The sequence below is a fragment of the Myotis yumanensis genome, unplaced genomic scaffold (genome assembly GCF_028538775.1).
Source record: "Myotis yumanensis isolate MYYU_CA2020_CCGP unplaced genomic scaffold, mMyoYum1.0.hap1 SCAF_14, whole genome shotgun sequence".
Taxonomy (NCBI): domain Eukaryota; kingdom Metazoa; phylum Chordata; class Mammalia; order Chiroptera; family Vespertilionidae; genus Myotis; species Myotis yumanensis.
In genome coordinates, this window is record NW_027223765.1 from 31298362 (window position 1) to 31314614 (window position 16253).

Here is a 16253-nt window from a genome sequence, read left to right on the forward strand (position 1 = left end):
GTAATCCTAACTCAAGTCCTTCTCCCTGGCCCATCTGTGTGCAGCCCGTGAAAGGTACTGATAGAGAAAAGGGAACAGCAAATGGTGTTGGAATTGGCCAAGAAAATGTACTATCACTTACTAATAAAACAGGACTTATAAAAATGTGGATTCATCTAGACACTAAGCTTGTGTAATAATAAAATACTTAGCTTGAAACCAGATTTTAATTTCAGATCATCATGAACAGTTCCATGGTTGCCTCTGAGTTGCTAATACCTTTTGTTGTTCTGGAACCTTAGCCACTTTCAGACTGGGGCTATGAATAGGAAAAGGTTGAATACAGAATCCTGTATCAAAATGGCCAGTTGGCTCTCTAAAGTACCACACTGGCCACACAAGTTGCCCAACCCCCAGCCCTCTGTTCATGGAAGTCACGGGGCTGTGGGCAATGAATTTCCCACAGGCATGAGGCCATGGGAGGCCACTCTCAAGTTCAAAGCTCTCTGCGCCCTTCTCACCTCCTTTCCTCCAACACACAAACCCAGGCTAGTCTTCTGTTTGGAATCAGGAAAAGCAGCTCTCCAAAGAACAGGCATGTAACCCTTCTTTCTCTTTCTCGGATCCTTTGGACTCTGTTTTTGCTCCCTTAAGGGCTGTGGTGCTTTGAAGTCCCAGTGAGAGAGCAGAGGGGAAGGAAAACACTCCCCAAACAAGCAGATTAGTCCTTTGCGATGACCCACCTCATGGTGATGGATTCTGTGAAAATACTAAGGTTTGTGACTTGGACCATTCACCATGGAGGACTGAAGGGAGAGGTGGGCTCTGATATAAGAATATGCTTTCAGAAGACCAGCCAACCAGAGGGTGAGCTAGAGGAGACTAGGCTCCTCTGGAACAAAGAGCGAGTTCTGGAGTGATCCATGCAATAAGCGATGGGGTCAGTGCATACACTGGTAGTGCAGCTCTGGGAGCAGGAAGACAAAACCCAGGAAGGAAACAGAGCACGAACAAGGCAACGAAAGAAAAAGTTTTGTGAGCTGAGGTCACCTACTAGATGCCTGACATATGTCACATGATAGTCAAAAGTCCCTTAAACATTTCAATAGAACTTGACGAGAGTTTCCTCAGTATGTCAGAATTCCCTAGGATATCAGGAAAGAGACTGTCATCTGGCAAGAGTCCATGAAACTAATTAGTATAGCAAGGCACTGACTCAGAGGTTGCACAGGAATCATTAGTCACTGAGCACAGCTGTGCCAGAGCGATGGCCCCCTGGTGTGGCTCGATGCCCTACCAGCACCACAGCCAGCCTGTGGATATTTTGGAGCACAGCCTGGATACTTCCCATACTATATGAGGGTACTACTCCTGTCCTGACCATGAACCTTACCATGACTTTCCTTAATGGTCCTCAGAGACCATATCTGGATTCCTGTCACCCAGCCTGCACTGGAAACCTGCCCCCAATTCTACAAGGCCAGTTATCACCACTGCTGTCTACTTTCATGCTCGCTGGGTAGGAAAACAATCCCACCAAAACAAAAAGTGATTTCATAAAGAATTAATATGATCTCTTTGAATCAAAAATAGACTGAGTGGTACTGCAGTGACAAGCAAGCCCCAATTTTCAGTTCCTTAAAATAATTCTTGCTTCATGTTCATTGAAAATCAATGGAGGCTCTTCTCTGCTTTTACTTCATCGGCATCCCAAGCAGACAGGGCAGGCACACTGCTGGATACTGAGGAAGAAGAAAAAGAAATCCCATGAAGTTTTCACCTACACGTGACACCAATCATTTTTACCCACATTTTATTGGCCAAAGCAAGTCATATGGCCATACTGAAGGACAGGGAAGTGAAATCTGTAATGTGGCTGGGAGAAAAACCAAAAATATTTTATGAACAGCATTAATGAGCACCACAGACTGTCCACCTAGTCAACAGATATTTGTTTGACTGTCCTTCCCACATTAAAAAAATTCCAACCACCCTTCCCTAAATGAGACAACCCCAAGTCCCACCTGTTACTGGCTCCCAGCTCAGGGTCCAGGCTTTCTGAGTGATTCCTGGTGATCTCTTCATCAGGATGAGATACATGGGAGGTTCTATACCCAGCATAGATGTGGCTTCACTTGATCTAGATATGCACTAATAGAAAGAATTATTTTTCACAACCATAACCATTATCCTCTACACACACACACACACACACACACACACACTATGCAACAGTGAAATGAGACAGAATAACTGAAAAACAATTCCACTAAGAAAGAGGAAGAATTTGAGAAATACAGCAGTCTTTGGTCCATAGCAATTCTGAAATCCCTCTGGGCTAATGCTCCGCAGGCCTCTACCCTAGGGTGGGGAGGGTTGTCTGTGGCCCTGGAATCCATTCTCAGTGAGCTTTTTCCTTCTCTAGTATCCTAGGCCACATCTAACGATAGAATTGTCACTTGAGAAATAGCTCTCATATTATATCTGATTACAATTTATTTGAAAGCTATTCCGCAAAAAAAATGTTTTCAAACATTAAAACAAAGTATATGTTTATTTTACAAGAATGTGAGAGAAAGAATGATTACTAAGGTATTCACTGAGTATTTCTGTCCTCTTCCCAGATAGATGTTAGGACCAATCTTTGTTGGAGTTAGGTGTGGTCATGTGACTTGCTTTGGCCAATTAAATGTGAGTGGAAGTCCTTAATGTCATTTCTTGGTGGATATTTTTAGAGCCAGTGTTGCAAGGAGACTCTTTACATACATGGGATGTCTACAGTCACGTCAGAAAGTGTTGTTAGTCACAGCTGTAGATAAAGAAACCGAGGCTCTGACAGGTCACCCAACGTCACCCCATAAAGTCAGCCTGACCCCACATCTTCAAAGCATGTCCTCCTTTCACTGTGGCTCACTGCCCCTATTGCTAGTTGATCATTAAGTTGATGTAATTACATGTTTAGGAAAATGCAGGAGCTGATGTACATTGACACAAACACTATAAACCCTTTACCTTCTGACACATCTGACAACCCTGGAACTAAAAAGCCACAGGAACGCTGCATGCCCTTTGCTAATCCCCTGCTGTATACGCCCTTCAGTGGCCCTCCACAAACAAAAAAGAATTTAGGCTTTGGAAATAGAAAAGTTTGAGTCAAATCCAAATCCCAGCCCTACCACGTATCAGCTGTGTGGACCCAGCAGAAATCCTAACTTCTCTGAGCTTTTATTTTCTTATGCATAAAACTTGGATGACACCTAATTCACAGTTGTTATGAGTTAGGTTTTGGGCACATGCAGTGTGCTTGGCATGTTTGAGTCAAATGAAAGTGACGATTTGAAAAGATCTGTGGCCCCCTCCTCCACCCGCTCTCTGCTCCTTGCACTTAAACTCAACATGGCAGACACTTTGCAAGATCTTGGCACTCGATGACTTCTGTGATTCCAGCCTCCCCAGGGCTCCTTGCATGCACTGACTTTGATCTACTTCCCCAGGACTAACCCTTACACACAGACCTGCCCTCTCAGCTCCATCTGTAGATCAGAAAGGTCACTGAGGCTCAAGAATAGTCAGAAAACAAGTCTTGGAAGATAGAACTTGTGGTGTAGGCAAGAATCTGATCATGCAAATTTCGGGCCTTGGGGAAGATTTGGGTTTCTTCCCTGAGAGGAATGACAATCCATTAATAACTTTTCGGCATCGGAGAAAATCCTTTGACTCTTTAAAATTGGGCTTTGTAGGACGAATAGGAGTTCACTAGAGATATAAGGAAGGCAACAGCCTGTGACATGGCAGGGAAACTTGATGCGGTCATGCGCAGGGTTCCTTATCACTAGAATGTACGTGCACCAGAATGAGTGGAGAAGAGGCTGGGGAAAAAGAGTTGAGACCAGACCGTAGGATGTCATGCTGCCTCGTTAAGGAGCTTGGATTCGCATGAATGCTCATATCCTCCTCGGAGCCACAACTGTCTTGGAAGGACACATCCCAAGCTCTTTCAATAGGACATGGTGCTGTGAAGTTAATGGCCTACACTGTAGCCCTCATCCCAGCATGTTTCTAAACCTTCCAGAGCCCACTTATCTCAGTACCATAAGCCCTCTGTGTGGACCTCCAATTGGGGCTGCAATTGAGGGGAGTTGTTCAGGTGCGTTTGAGGTTGGCAAGGGAACTGGCTCCCATTTGTGAAATGTCCAATTGGGGCTTAACAATGGGGATGGAAATTATGGTGTAGCAGCTGCTCGTTGGTGCTCCTGGGAACTGGCTCTCGCACTGTTGCCGGGCAGTGCTCTGCAGCCCCAATTAGCCTACTGTGTTCTTTTAGTGAATTCAAAGCCAAAGTAATCAGTGGACCTTCATTTTCATTGGTATTTTCCTAGTAATTAAAAAATTTGAATGTTCATTTACACTTAAGAAATGTCACCAGCACAGCCCAGAGCACATAGCATACCTTATTTGTGGAAAAGTTGTGGTCAGGATGAGCCATGTCTCAAAGGAGCCCTTCTTTCTCCGTGGGGCCTATGCACACCCCCTCACCATCCCCTCTGTGCTTGGTTTCATGGGTTCTCAGGACAGAATCAGACACTCCCTCGAGGCCACACTCGGTCTGTGCAGACTCAGAAACTGCTGCCTGTAAACAAATACCAGGTTCCTTGTCTCTTTCTGGGTCAGGCCTTGGGAGAGGATCATTTAAAGACTAATTAATTTGTCCTTTTCCTTCTATCTCCTGCTCATCCACTTCTAACAACAAACATTCAAGTTCTACTCATAAATAATAAAAATGGTACACTCACATCTGCTTCACCCCTGGACCCGTTAACTGGGCCCAGTCACCCAGGTCCTCTAACCCAGCTTCCAGGGGGGTGGCCCAGGAAGGCTGCAGATTGTGCCAGACCAGGGCCTTAGGGGGCTCCTGGGGGCTTAGGGAGATGCCCCCGCAGGCGACACTTCAGGGCACCTCTCCCCACACTGCAGCCAGAGCAGCTGTTTTATCTGTTGTAACAGCATCTGGGCAAGAGCGCTTTTAACAAAATGATAAAAACATGGCACCCCCTCAAGAAGCCACTGCCCAGCTCCCTGCATCCCTAGAGTCTGTGCCTGGTCTTGGTAGATCTCAGCACAGATGTCCCTACTGACCACCTCATCCCCCTCCACTGGGGACTCTCCTCCAGCATCCTGAGCCTCGGCATTCCTAGGGTGTCCAGCTTTGCCCACTCTTGACCGTGACATCCCCCTGGTTTCTCTACCCTGGCTCCAGATTTTACTGAGTCCCACCCCTACTTAACGAGAAAAACAGCAGGAGGTAGAAAAGGGGATGGCTCTATAAATTGGAACCTGTTAGGGACACACACAGAACCCCCATTGTGGCGTTTGGGAGGAGCCAAGGCACAGAATCGGAATGGTCAGAAAAGGGGTGGAAGGCAGCAATAGCCCTGAGAGTTGCAGGAATGAGAGCGTGTGATCCTGAGCCGGGGGAGAATGGGAACCGCACGTGGTCCTGAGGCCTGGTGTGCTTTCCCAGGTCCCTTTCTGCCAGACACTAAAATAGTGCAGGCACGTGAAGTACATGCCTTTATTTAATCAGCTTGGTCTAATGCAGTACAAATTATCTTAATAAAGTCTGTGTTGAAATTATTCTCCATCCCTAGGGTCTGAGCTCTGCAAGAAGGAGGCACGTGCCAGCGCAGTCTGCCTTGCGTTCAGGTGGCATTCCCCACAGGCGGCTTGATGCGGCTCTGGTGCCGCAGGGGCCCCTCCCACAAGGAGGCCAGGGTCCAGCTTGAGAGTCACCGTGCCTGTTAGCTTATTAAAAGCTCTCCAAAGCCCACCAACAAAGCAATCAGTTTGACATTTCCTAACTAAATTCCTTCATCTTATCTCACTGTGGAGCTGCCCTTTGTGGAGTAGTGGCCCAGGATCACGCTTTGGAAAACATCCCACTGGAGTTATTTATTTATTTAATTTTATTTTATTGTTTAAACTATTACAAATAGTAGTACATATGTCTTCTTTTTCCCCCCCATTGACCTTCCCCCAGCCTTGGCCCCTGGCACATGCTCTCACCCCCTCCCCGCAGTGTCTTGTGTCCATTGGTCATGCTTATATGCATGCATACAAGTCCTCCGGTTGATCCCACCGGAGTTATTCACGTAGATCTCCATCCCCTACTAGGCCATGAGTTTGCAGAAGGTCAGGACTGTCTTCTCTCCCGGATTCTCCTCTCTTCCCCTTTTCCCCTGCTCCAGGACCTACAGGAGGTCAATAATTAATGTTTATTTAGTTACAGCCCATTTCCCAGGCTGTTTTGATGCAAGTGTATGTATGGGTCATGGTCCAACACACAGGAATGGTTAACAGGGTGTCTCTCAGCATTGTCTGTATTTAAAAACCAAGGAAAGATTGTTCTAGGCCCTGGAGTTCATTTGACATGCGCGTGCATTGGTTTAAAGGGAACACGCATTAAATCAGCTTTAAAATTCAGTGATTCATGCCTGGAAACACAGTATAATTGGGTTATAATTCTAACTGGATCTCCTTTTGAAGATTATATTAATTAGAATATTTGGCAAGGGCCTTAGAGTAAAAACAGTATCATTTTCGCTTCTCTGAATGACACACCAGAGGGGAGGAGAAGAGAGAAAGGCCACTGAAAAGAGAGATGGAGACACTCGCATGGTGTGACCCTGCCTAGGAGTTCCTTGGCTCTTCACGCCACTGGAACTGGCTGCCCCTTTGAGCTCCTGCTCTGTGCTGACCGCTTTGCACCTTTTCCTTTAACACCAGGCGGCGTGGGTATGATTACAGTTCCCATCTTGCTGATGGGAAAACTGAGACTTAGGCCCTTGGTAAGGGTCTCAAAGAGTCTGCATTTGCATCCAGGTCTGGTATTTGCCACCACAGCCCCCAGCCTTCCTTATGCTGCGACCCCACCTCTGGTTCTAGGGTCATGTGAAGCCAGATGGTGTTTCACAGCCAAGGGAGGAAGGCAGAGGGTTCCGGAACCTGGGGGTGAATCATTTGCCCCAACTTTCTGGGCATTTTTTCCCACAGAGCATACGAAGTCAAGCTGAGGGCTGAAGGCAGGCACAGGCCTGTCAGGCCCCATGGTTTAGCACGTGCCTCCTCCTTGCAGAGCTCAGACCCTAGGGATGGAGAATAATTTCAACACAGACTTTATTAAGACAACTTGTGCTACATTCGACCAAGCTGATTAAATGAAGGCATGTACTTCACGTGTCTGCACTCATTTTAGTGTCTGGCAGAAAGGGACCTGGGAATACACACCAGACCTCAGGAAGGGGAGTTTGGCGTCTGAAGGGGAGGATTCCGAATCCTCGCTGCTGCTGGTGTTTTATCTGCTCTGGGTCTTTGAAAACGGTGTCTTGCTGCTGTGCTCCTCAGTTCTTCATCTGGAGAATGGAGGAGATTTACTGGTGACATATAAGGGCCCTTCCATTCATTCCCACATGAATGTAGGTACCCAGGGAGCTGACTGTTGAGGTCATTCCAGAGCTGTATGTTTTATGCACTTAGAACATGCTATATAAATGTTTGCTGGAAAGGTTAGAGAGATGAATACGTAAACACGTAAGGTTGGGAAGGCCTGCTGAGAATGTGTCTTAGCCAGCCATGATGGCAGATCATCGGTCCCCACAAGTCCCCCGCGACCTACAGTGCCACCCCCTGGGGTCGTGTGGATAGTGTTTAAGCTGCAGCTCATAGGGGTCTATTACACACTTCACTTGGCCTTTGCGTTTCTGTGGACGTCTCCATCGCTGAAATGAGGAAATGAGAGAGAGCAAGATTTCAGATGGCCTCACCATTTGCATTGCTCAAAATTGATACCCAGCCATCCATGAAATTGTGTTCATGGAGAGGCGTCCCCACCAACCAGCCACGCACAGAGCAGCATCCGACTGGGGCAAGAGGGAGCGTGGCCCCCAGCCCTTCCCGGGTGTGTCTGACTAACTGGCTATGGGATGACAGCAGGAAAGGAGAGGCCAGCCGCACCGGCCCACACTCTGCAAAGGGAGGCGACCAAGGACGCTCGCACGCATTGATCCTTGACTCACCCTTAAAGGAAAGGGAACACGGATGATTCAAAAGCCCTTTTTAGAGTGGGTGGGCCCCACCTCTCGCTTGAAAGAAAGCCGAGGGGGACCCATTCCCAGTGCAAACTCTGGCTGCGAAGAGCACTGGCTGTGTCAGATCACACTCGCCAAAGGCTGCGGTTTTTCCCAGCAGACCTGGCACACGTGGTTGGGAGTTGCTGCTGAACTCATTCATTGTCCACAGAGCCCAGTATAACTGGCCATTCCCCCGGCAGGTGTCAGTCCCAGCCTGTCCCCATCTTTCTGAAGCAGCCCAATCATGACACCTCCAAGAAATCCTGCTGGAGCCCTCCCGGCCACATCTCATGGTGTGGCGTGCAGGTCAAAGGCTTGGCAGCACGCCAGGCCTGAATTTGAATCTGGGCTTCACTAATTCCTGGCTGTATGGCCTTGGACAAGTAGCCTACCTTTGAAAGCATCATGTCAAAGGAGTTGTAAGTGAAACAGGGAAGAATCTGGATTCACAAAGGAAAAAATTAGTTGTTGCTGTTTTTTCACATCTATCTTAGGCTCATTTCAAGTTCCTATTCCATCTGAGTAGGAAACTTAACCTTCGCAGATTTAGGGTCCTGCCGCTTCCTTAGGGTGCCAGATGATTTCAGGGGGATTTATATGATGTTCGGGTGTTGAGGGGACCTCCAAGGGGTGCTCACCTCTCTGGTCCTCCGTCACTAATGGTGCTTCAGGACTGGCAGCTTTCTCCGGGTCTCCTTGCCTTACTTAGAGGCACAGAACTATCTCCACTGCTCCTCATGCTCTCTCTGTGAGACCATCTGTTCCTCCGTCCTGCTGCCCAGACCAGCATCCCCTCCCAACATCACACACCCCTGTCGGCGCTCAGTCCAGTGTCAGGCTCAGGTGCCCTCCCTCTGCATCTCTGTGGTCTAACCTCCCACACACACCCCTGCCTGGGGAATCACTTCCTTGTCTGGGGGAATCCAAAGTTTCTTCCTCTATTTTTCCCCAAATGTTGATCCATACCCATCTCCCTGTCACAGCCCTCCCTATGGCGATGAGCAGAAGCCAGAGAGGGAGGCAGAGGGGAGAAATTAAAAGAATAGAGGCTAAGATCTCAAACATACTATCTTAGCGCTTAAGGATTAAACAAAATAGCATATGAAGGGACTCACCATATTTTAAGGACCTCATAAATAATGGCTATTATTTTTTCCCCCTGTGATCTGTTGGCCACATTATCTACATCACTTTTTTAAAATTAATCATGCTCAGCCTTAGACCATCTATTGTATTGGCAATTTGCTCTTTTATATTTTCCCAGTTTCTACACTTTATTCTCCCAACTAAATGTAAGCTCCTGGAGAGCATGGTCCACGTCTTACAATTAACCGAATCTAACAGAAGGGTAGGGATACAGCAAACGCTTTTAACTGTGTGCAGAGCTAGCCTCAGGAACCCAACATCATGTTCCCAAAGACTGAGCGAAGGTCCTGTGTGTTAGAAATCAGGTTGGTTTTTTTTTCTTAAGATAATTCATGAGTATGTTTATATCTAAATATTAACAGAGGAGCCATGTGGTGTCTGCAGTCACTCTGGGCTAGATAGTAAAAAGAAAGAGATTTTCAGTGTATCCATTATATTTTAAAGTCCTGCCTCACAACAACCCCTGAGTGCAAATATATTTCAAATTTTATGCTGGCCTCCTATTGCAAAATGCTAATTGAATTGATTTCCTGGAGCTACATCACTGATAGAGTACATCACAGATCTGGGATTTCTGAGTCAAAAATATAGAACGTGGATGCTTTGCTGAGAGGAAAGAATGCGTAGGAAAATGTCTTTGCATTCAAAAGAGTTGCAGAGTTTGGTCTTTAAGGACGGAGCTGCTGAATGGGTTCTCTGAGCCTCACTGGACCGTGCTGGCCAGTGCCACCAGGAGGCCTCCCTGGATGGATATATTCACACTGTGAGGCACATACTTCATCACTTCCTACTTTTGTGGCCTTGGGTCACTTGTTCCTCCTCTCTAAGCCTGAATTTGCTCACCTGTAACTGTAGAATAGTAGCCGCCTCCCAAGAGTCTGATGAAGGTTCAATAATAGAATGTATGTTGAGGGCTTCACAGGTGTTAGGAACATAGTCCACACCCAGTTGGGAGATGACCATCTGGATGCCCTGGTAATGGCAGCTTTGCTGTTCATACCAAGCTCACACCTTCTTCCTGCAGGTCAACAGAAGTGCCCTTTTGCTGGGGCAGGAGTGTGCTAAGGACTTGGAGGGGCAGATTACCCATGGGGGCTTTGAGAGCCCAGAACAGAAGGCCCCAAATTGGCCACCTCAAGCCATGGCCACCTCAGGTCATTCCTCAAAGCCAGATCTGTTGAGAGTCCCCTGTGGACTGAGCAAGATCAAGGTTCAGTGTGTTGGAGTAGATTGCCCAGAGACGGAAGCGGTCTGAGCTCCGTGGAGTCAGTGGGGAAGGCCTCCCAGTGGACTGTGAATTTTTTAAGCAATAATTTTCAGTTTACTAGATGAAACAGACTCGCAACATAGTCTGCATTAATGCAAATAAGCCATCTATAGCAAATGGTAAGGAAACTGGGCAAAAAGGGGGGGGGGGAAGCATACAATGGGAAAAAAATCTCTCAAAATAAAAAAATCATACCATTATTATAAAGGACTTTTACCAAGAACTGCTATATTTCCCCCGTCCCATTTGCTGGAAGTTAACAAGAGCATCTAGCACTTTGTGTTCATGTCAAATGTCAGATCAGAGCATCCTAAACGCAAAGCAAAAAAAAGAAAAGAAACAAAAAGGAAACTCCCTAACTGCCCCCCCGCCCCCAAATAGACCTTGGGGAGGTGGGGAGTGATTTGGAAAACCATGGAGAAAATACAAGGAGGTAACTTCCAGGCTGGCTTTGCAACATAAGCCACATTGGACAATTTTCATGTGCTGAGAAGTGGACCCCAGCTCAGACAGGACTCGGCTCAGTCAGTAGAGAACAGGAGAAGAAAGTCGGAAGTAGATCCAAATCAAGGACGTCCATATAAGCCAAAGAACCTGAATCTGAGCTGATGTGAAGTCAACTCATTTCAAGAGAGCCAGCGCCCATGGGTGTGTGGGCTTTCTGGGATTCCTCAGTCCCTGTCCACTTCTTAGTGGAACGTAGGGAAGCAAATACCAGCTTTGGAGCCAGACAGGCCAGGACGAGAGTACCAGCTCCAGCGTTTAGCTGTGTGTCCTGGGGCAAGTCCCTCAACCTTTCTGAGTCAGAGGCTCTTCAGGTGTCAGTTGGAAACAACGATCCCATCTTTGTAGGCTTACTCAGGTGAAGTCCCTTGCACACAGCCCGGCGCACAGCAGACTTCTAATCAACGGCAGCTTCCTCTTCCCTCCTGTCTTCTCAGACAGTGTGTGTCTCTGAAAGTAACTATTTTAAAATTCACAGATTCCAGGCTTCCTAAACCAGGCGCAGCTGGGAGTGTCACGGCATTGGTGGCCTATTACATCCTCTTGTTGAGAACCCGGCCGCCAAGCTCACCACCTGGGAGGAGAAGTTCAGGTGTAAGGGACACAGTCACTGTGTTCTTGGCTCCAGAGCCAGGCGGTGCCTGGAAGTGGTGTTTCGTCCCCCATCCCCACAGAAACAACAGCGCTTCTTTCTCTTCCAGGAGGAGAAGTCACCAAACCGCGGTTTGCCCAGTTCTTCCACGGCAGCCTGGCCAGTCTCACCATCCGCCCTGGAAAGATGGAGAGTCAGAAGGTGATTTCCTGCCTGCAGGCCTGCAAGGAAGGGCTGGATATCAATTCCCTGGAAAGCCTCGGCCAAGGAATAAAGGTAAGGAAGGAGCCAGCATCACCCCCAACCAGGTGTATGAGCAGGAGGCTGCCCAGGGCCAGTGCACTCTGGGAGGTGGAGTCCTTTCCTGTCCAGTGGCACAGAGCCACATCAGGAAAAGGTGCTGCCACAGGGGGAGATTGGCGACTGTGACTCCGAATGGACACTGCTGCCATCTCCTGAAATTCCTAGAGAAAGCCCCTGTGGGTGGATAGTCAGGCTCACGTTCAGGGTCTACCTGGAGGGACTCAGTTTGTTTCACCTGTTCGTTGGTTGGTTGGTTGGTTGTTTATTCCCCTAAAGGAGCCGAAGCAGCGTGCAGGAAGATACTTTCAAGATAAAAAGTTTGGACCATATATGGTGCACATCAGAAAGGAAGGTCAGACCCGGCGGGCTAGAATTAGAAAGCAGATGTGGAGGTCGCTGGGTCTTTCATTGTTGAGTTGAGGCATAGATTGAGCCTCGAGCAATCTCTGGCCATCAAAGGGAATGTAAACGGACTCGGGATTTTGATCATGTGTGTAAAATACAAACATCTGAATAATCCAAGAGAATCAAAGCTGTGTTCTGAGCTAAGCTCCTCAGGAAGGGAGGGGAGGGGAGGAGAGGGGAGGGGAGGGGAGGGGAGGGGAGGGGAGAGGAAGGGGAGGGGAGGGGAGAGGAGGTGAGGGGAGGGGAGAGGAGGCGAGGGGAGGGGAAGGGAAGGCAGGATGTGGCTGACTCTGCCTCAGCAAGCACCTGCCTGACAGGCAGGCATGGCTCTGGCCTCACCTGGATTGCAGGAGCCCCTGCCTGCAGGAAGGCTCTGGGGTCCTGAGCAAAGAGCAGGATAAACATCCTGGTAGCCCTCACTCCATCACCAGGGACCCCAGCCCCCGTGGAGCTCCGCTGCCCTCCAGCCCTGGGCCCGCTTCTCCGGGCTGGGAGGCAGCCCAGGAGCGGAGAGCCCTCTGACTGGAGCTGCGTGGGGCCTGTGCAGCCCTGATGGGTGGCTCTGGAAGGGCTCGTGAGCTAAGCACATCGTGCTTTTGTCTAAGTGGAGGTCGAGTCAGCAAACATTCCATGGACGCCCATGTATTTGGTTCTCGGCTGCGTAGAGAGGCACAGAAAGGAATGTTCCTAGCTTTTTGTCTTCAGGAAACTCAGTCCTCCTTCAGAGCTCCAGAACCTGGGGAATGGCAGTCAGGGAAGGCTCCTTGGAGGAGGCAGTGACTAGCTATGGAAATGAGAACAGGGCTTCTTCAGGAAGGTGGCTATTCCACAGGGAGTCATTATCTTTTACCTGCTCTTTGGTTGGTTGGTTGCTTACTCCCCTACCGGAACTGAAACAGCTTGCAGGAAGGTATTTTTAAAAATAAAAAGTTTTGGGATGGGTAGGAACGAACCAGGAAAAAGGCAGGGGGTAGAGGAGGGGGAGAGGACAGAGTGGTCACTCTAGCCAGAGCCAAGAGCCTGAGTCGTGGCAGAGGGCTGAGGAACCCGCAATGCACCCTGGGACTCCGGGGCCAATGTTCAAATGCCCAAATTGCAGGACCAAGGTAGAAAGTGTGACCAGAGAGGTCAACAGAGGCCACGGCAGGGAGCCTTGTTAGCTATGTTTAGGTGTTTACTTTTTTTCGGTCGGCCACAGGCAGCCATAAAGTACTCTGGGCAAGGGAGCATGATCTGGGCCCGTGTGGGGTTAAGGATGCTCACCTGGAGATTGGGTCAGAGGGGGGTGATGGTAGAACACACGCAGGGTAAGGCAAGAATGGCTTTCCGGGACCTTAACATGCATTACACACATACACACACACACACACACACACACACACACACTTCAGTAGCTAATCACCATGAAAGGAAACTCAGAAGACTAATTCCTAGTGCAGTGATGGCGAACCTATGACACACGTGTCAGAGGTGACACGTGAACTCATTTTTTTGGTCAATTTTTCTTTGTTAAATAGCATCTAAATATATAAAATAAATATCAAAAATATAAGTCTTTGTTTTACTATGGTTGCAAAAAGATCAAAAAACTTCTATATGTGACACGGCACCAGAGTTAAGTTAGAGTTTTTCAAAATGCTGACACGCCGAGCTCAAAAGGTTCGCCATCACTGTCCTGGTGGAACGGCAGTGTTTTATGGCAGCTGGTCCAGGCCAGCCCCTCACGGCACATGTCACACACACATCCTCACATGCAGAGCCTGGAGTTTGATCCTAGACCTGCCGTTTGTGGTTTGTGCTGTTTCCTCAGTGTGTTGTCAGACCAGCGATGCAGAAATCCCTCCACCAACCCTTCCTGCCCTATCAGATTCTGGGTTTGCTCCTGGTCCCTGGGTGGGTCTCCTCTTTGCCGGATCATCCCGTGGGGGAGGCTAGTCTGACTTTTGAGGGTACCACCTGCTCAGAGCCAGTCAGTGCAAAGGATCATTTTACACCCTTGGGGCACCGCTCGCAAGAACCGGAGCGCCGTGTGAGAAGTCAATGACAGGCGCACAATTTACAGGGCACCCACTGGGGCCCTCCTAAGTTCATTATCCCTACTCCTCACAGCAAATTAAATAGTATGACCCCATTTCAGAAATAAGGAGAGTAGGGCTCGGGGACTTGTCCCAACTCGGATTAGAAGGCATTCTTAAAATTATTAAAATTGCCTGCCTGCCTGCCTCCATTTATCCCTCATTTTGTTGCTGAATAGTGGCTATTATTTTCTCTCCTGGCCTCCTGCCTCCTCTCTGGCTATTTGAAAGAAGTGAAGTCCTCCTGGGATTAAGGAAACTTCCTGTCGGCTCACAGGGCCCAGTTCGGTTTCTCTTTTTCACTGATTTTCCCCGGATCATGCACATTTCTGAATCTCTCTCCAGCGTGTCTGGAGTCATTAAGTGTCTGGGTGGCTGCTGTCTTATATCCACATAAAACCCTGTGGGGTAGCCACCTTCCTGAAGAAAGACCCGCTCTGATCTCCGTGGCATCATCCCTGTGGCTGTCATCTGCACGGTGTGGAAGAGTGGGACAGAGCAGGGACTTTGGAGCAAGACAGTCCGTGGTTCAGATCACAGTGTGGACATTGAATAGCGGGGTGACCTTGGGCAAGGTGCTTCTATCCCATAAGCCTCACTTCCCTGAGGTAAAAATGGACTTAATCTTTTGCAGAGATGTTGCAAGAATTGAATTTTATTCATATCTTTATATATATATATTAGATATAGCAAAGATATAGCTATAGATAAACACAGATATAGACATATAGTTATAGCTATAGAAATATAGATTATGTAGATATATATTTATAGCTATAAAAATAGAGATGTAGAAAGATATAGATAAAATATAGTTGATATATATAGGTATAGACATAGATATATAGATACTGATATAGATAATATAGATATAGCTGATATAGATGTAGACATAGATATAGGTATATAGATTAGATATAGATGCTATAGATATGTAGGTATATATAGATATAGACATTTAGATAGATATAGAGATATGGATATAGATATAGATACATAGACATAGGCGTAGGCATAGGTATATAGATCTCCCCTAGCAAACCTAATAAATAGGCTCTCAAACAATCACAGCTTCCTTCTCCAGCTGGGCTGGGCTTGCACGTCTTTTGAAAAGTAAGCCTGGGTGACAGTTGTCGCAGAGGCCAATCTTCTGGCCCAGCCCAAGAGGCTGGCAGGTGTCCAAGGGAGTAATGGCAAGGTGCCTAGACTGCCATGGCCGGCCTGTCCTGGAAGAATAGGTCAGAGCTTTGAACAGGAATTTCACCCCTGTTCCAGCCTGTTAATGGCTGTTGACATAGGCCAACCCTCAGAGCTGACCACTCTGCAAAGACCCTCTGTCCAGCAGCTTCTTGGCTTAAAGAAGGAATCACCGTGGCTACCACACAGCTTCTCAGGGCAGAGTGAACGCTGGGTCCCCAAAAAGCCACCCCTCTGGTAATGCCAATATTACCCTATGTCCCACACACCTAGAGACCAACCTCAGTCATGCCACAGAGCTGTGAACATTGCAGTTCAAAAAACAAAACAAAACAAAACAAACACCTATTCAGTAGAAGGCCTTACTGATCCTACAAGAACTATGTCGAAGGCTGTGGTTGTCCTTGGAATGCTCTGATGAGAGTGTTACCTGGAGAGCCAACACGTTCCCTGACCCGTCCTCCCGAGGTGGTTGCAGTAGGAATGTGCCCTCTGCTGACTTCCCGGGGAACTGCTGATCCGTCCTGGGAAAGAGGCTCAGAGATTGGCCTTCTCGGCAGGGTCATCCCCTTGCTTCATGCTTTGATGGGCTAGCCCCTGTGATGATGCTGAGAAAAGTCAGTAGACCCTACCCTCCAGGTGCTCACAGTCTGCCAGGG

At 48.0% G+C, this 16253-nt stretch overlaps 1 protein-coding gene across 1 annotated transcript in view; it reads left to right on the forward strand.

Moving 5' to 3' along the window:
• The window catches only part of CLSTN2 (calsyntenin 2), a 554129-nt gene that overhangs the window by 512472 nt on the left and 25404 nt on the right, over positions 1-16253 (forward strand). The window contains exon 10 of the mRNA XM_070433507.1: positions 11724-11890. Within this exon, the coding sequence (XP_070289608.1) occupies positions 11724-11890 (167 nt within the window). The remainder of the gene's footprint in view (positions 1-11723; positions 11891-16253) is intronic.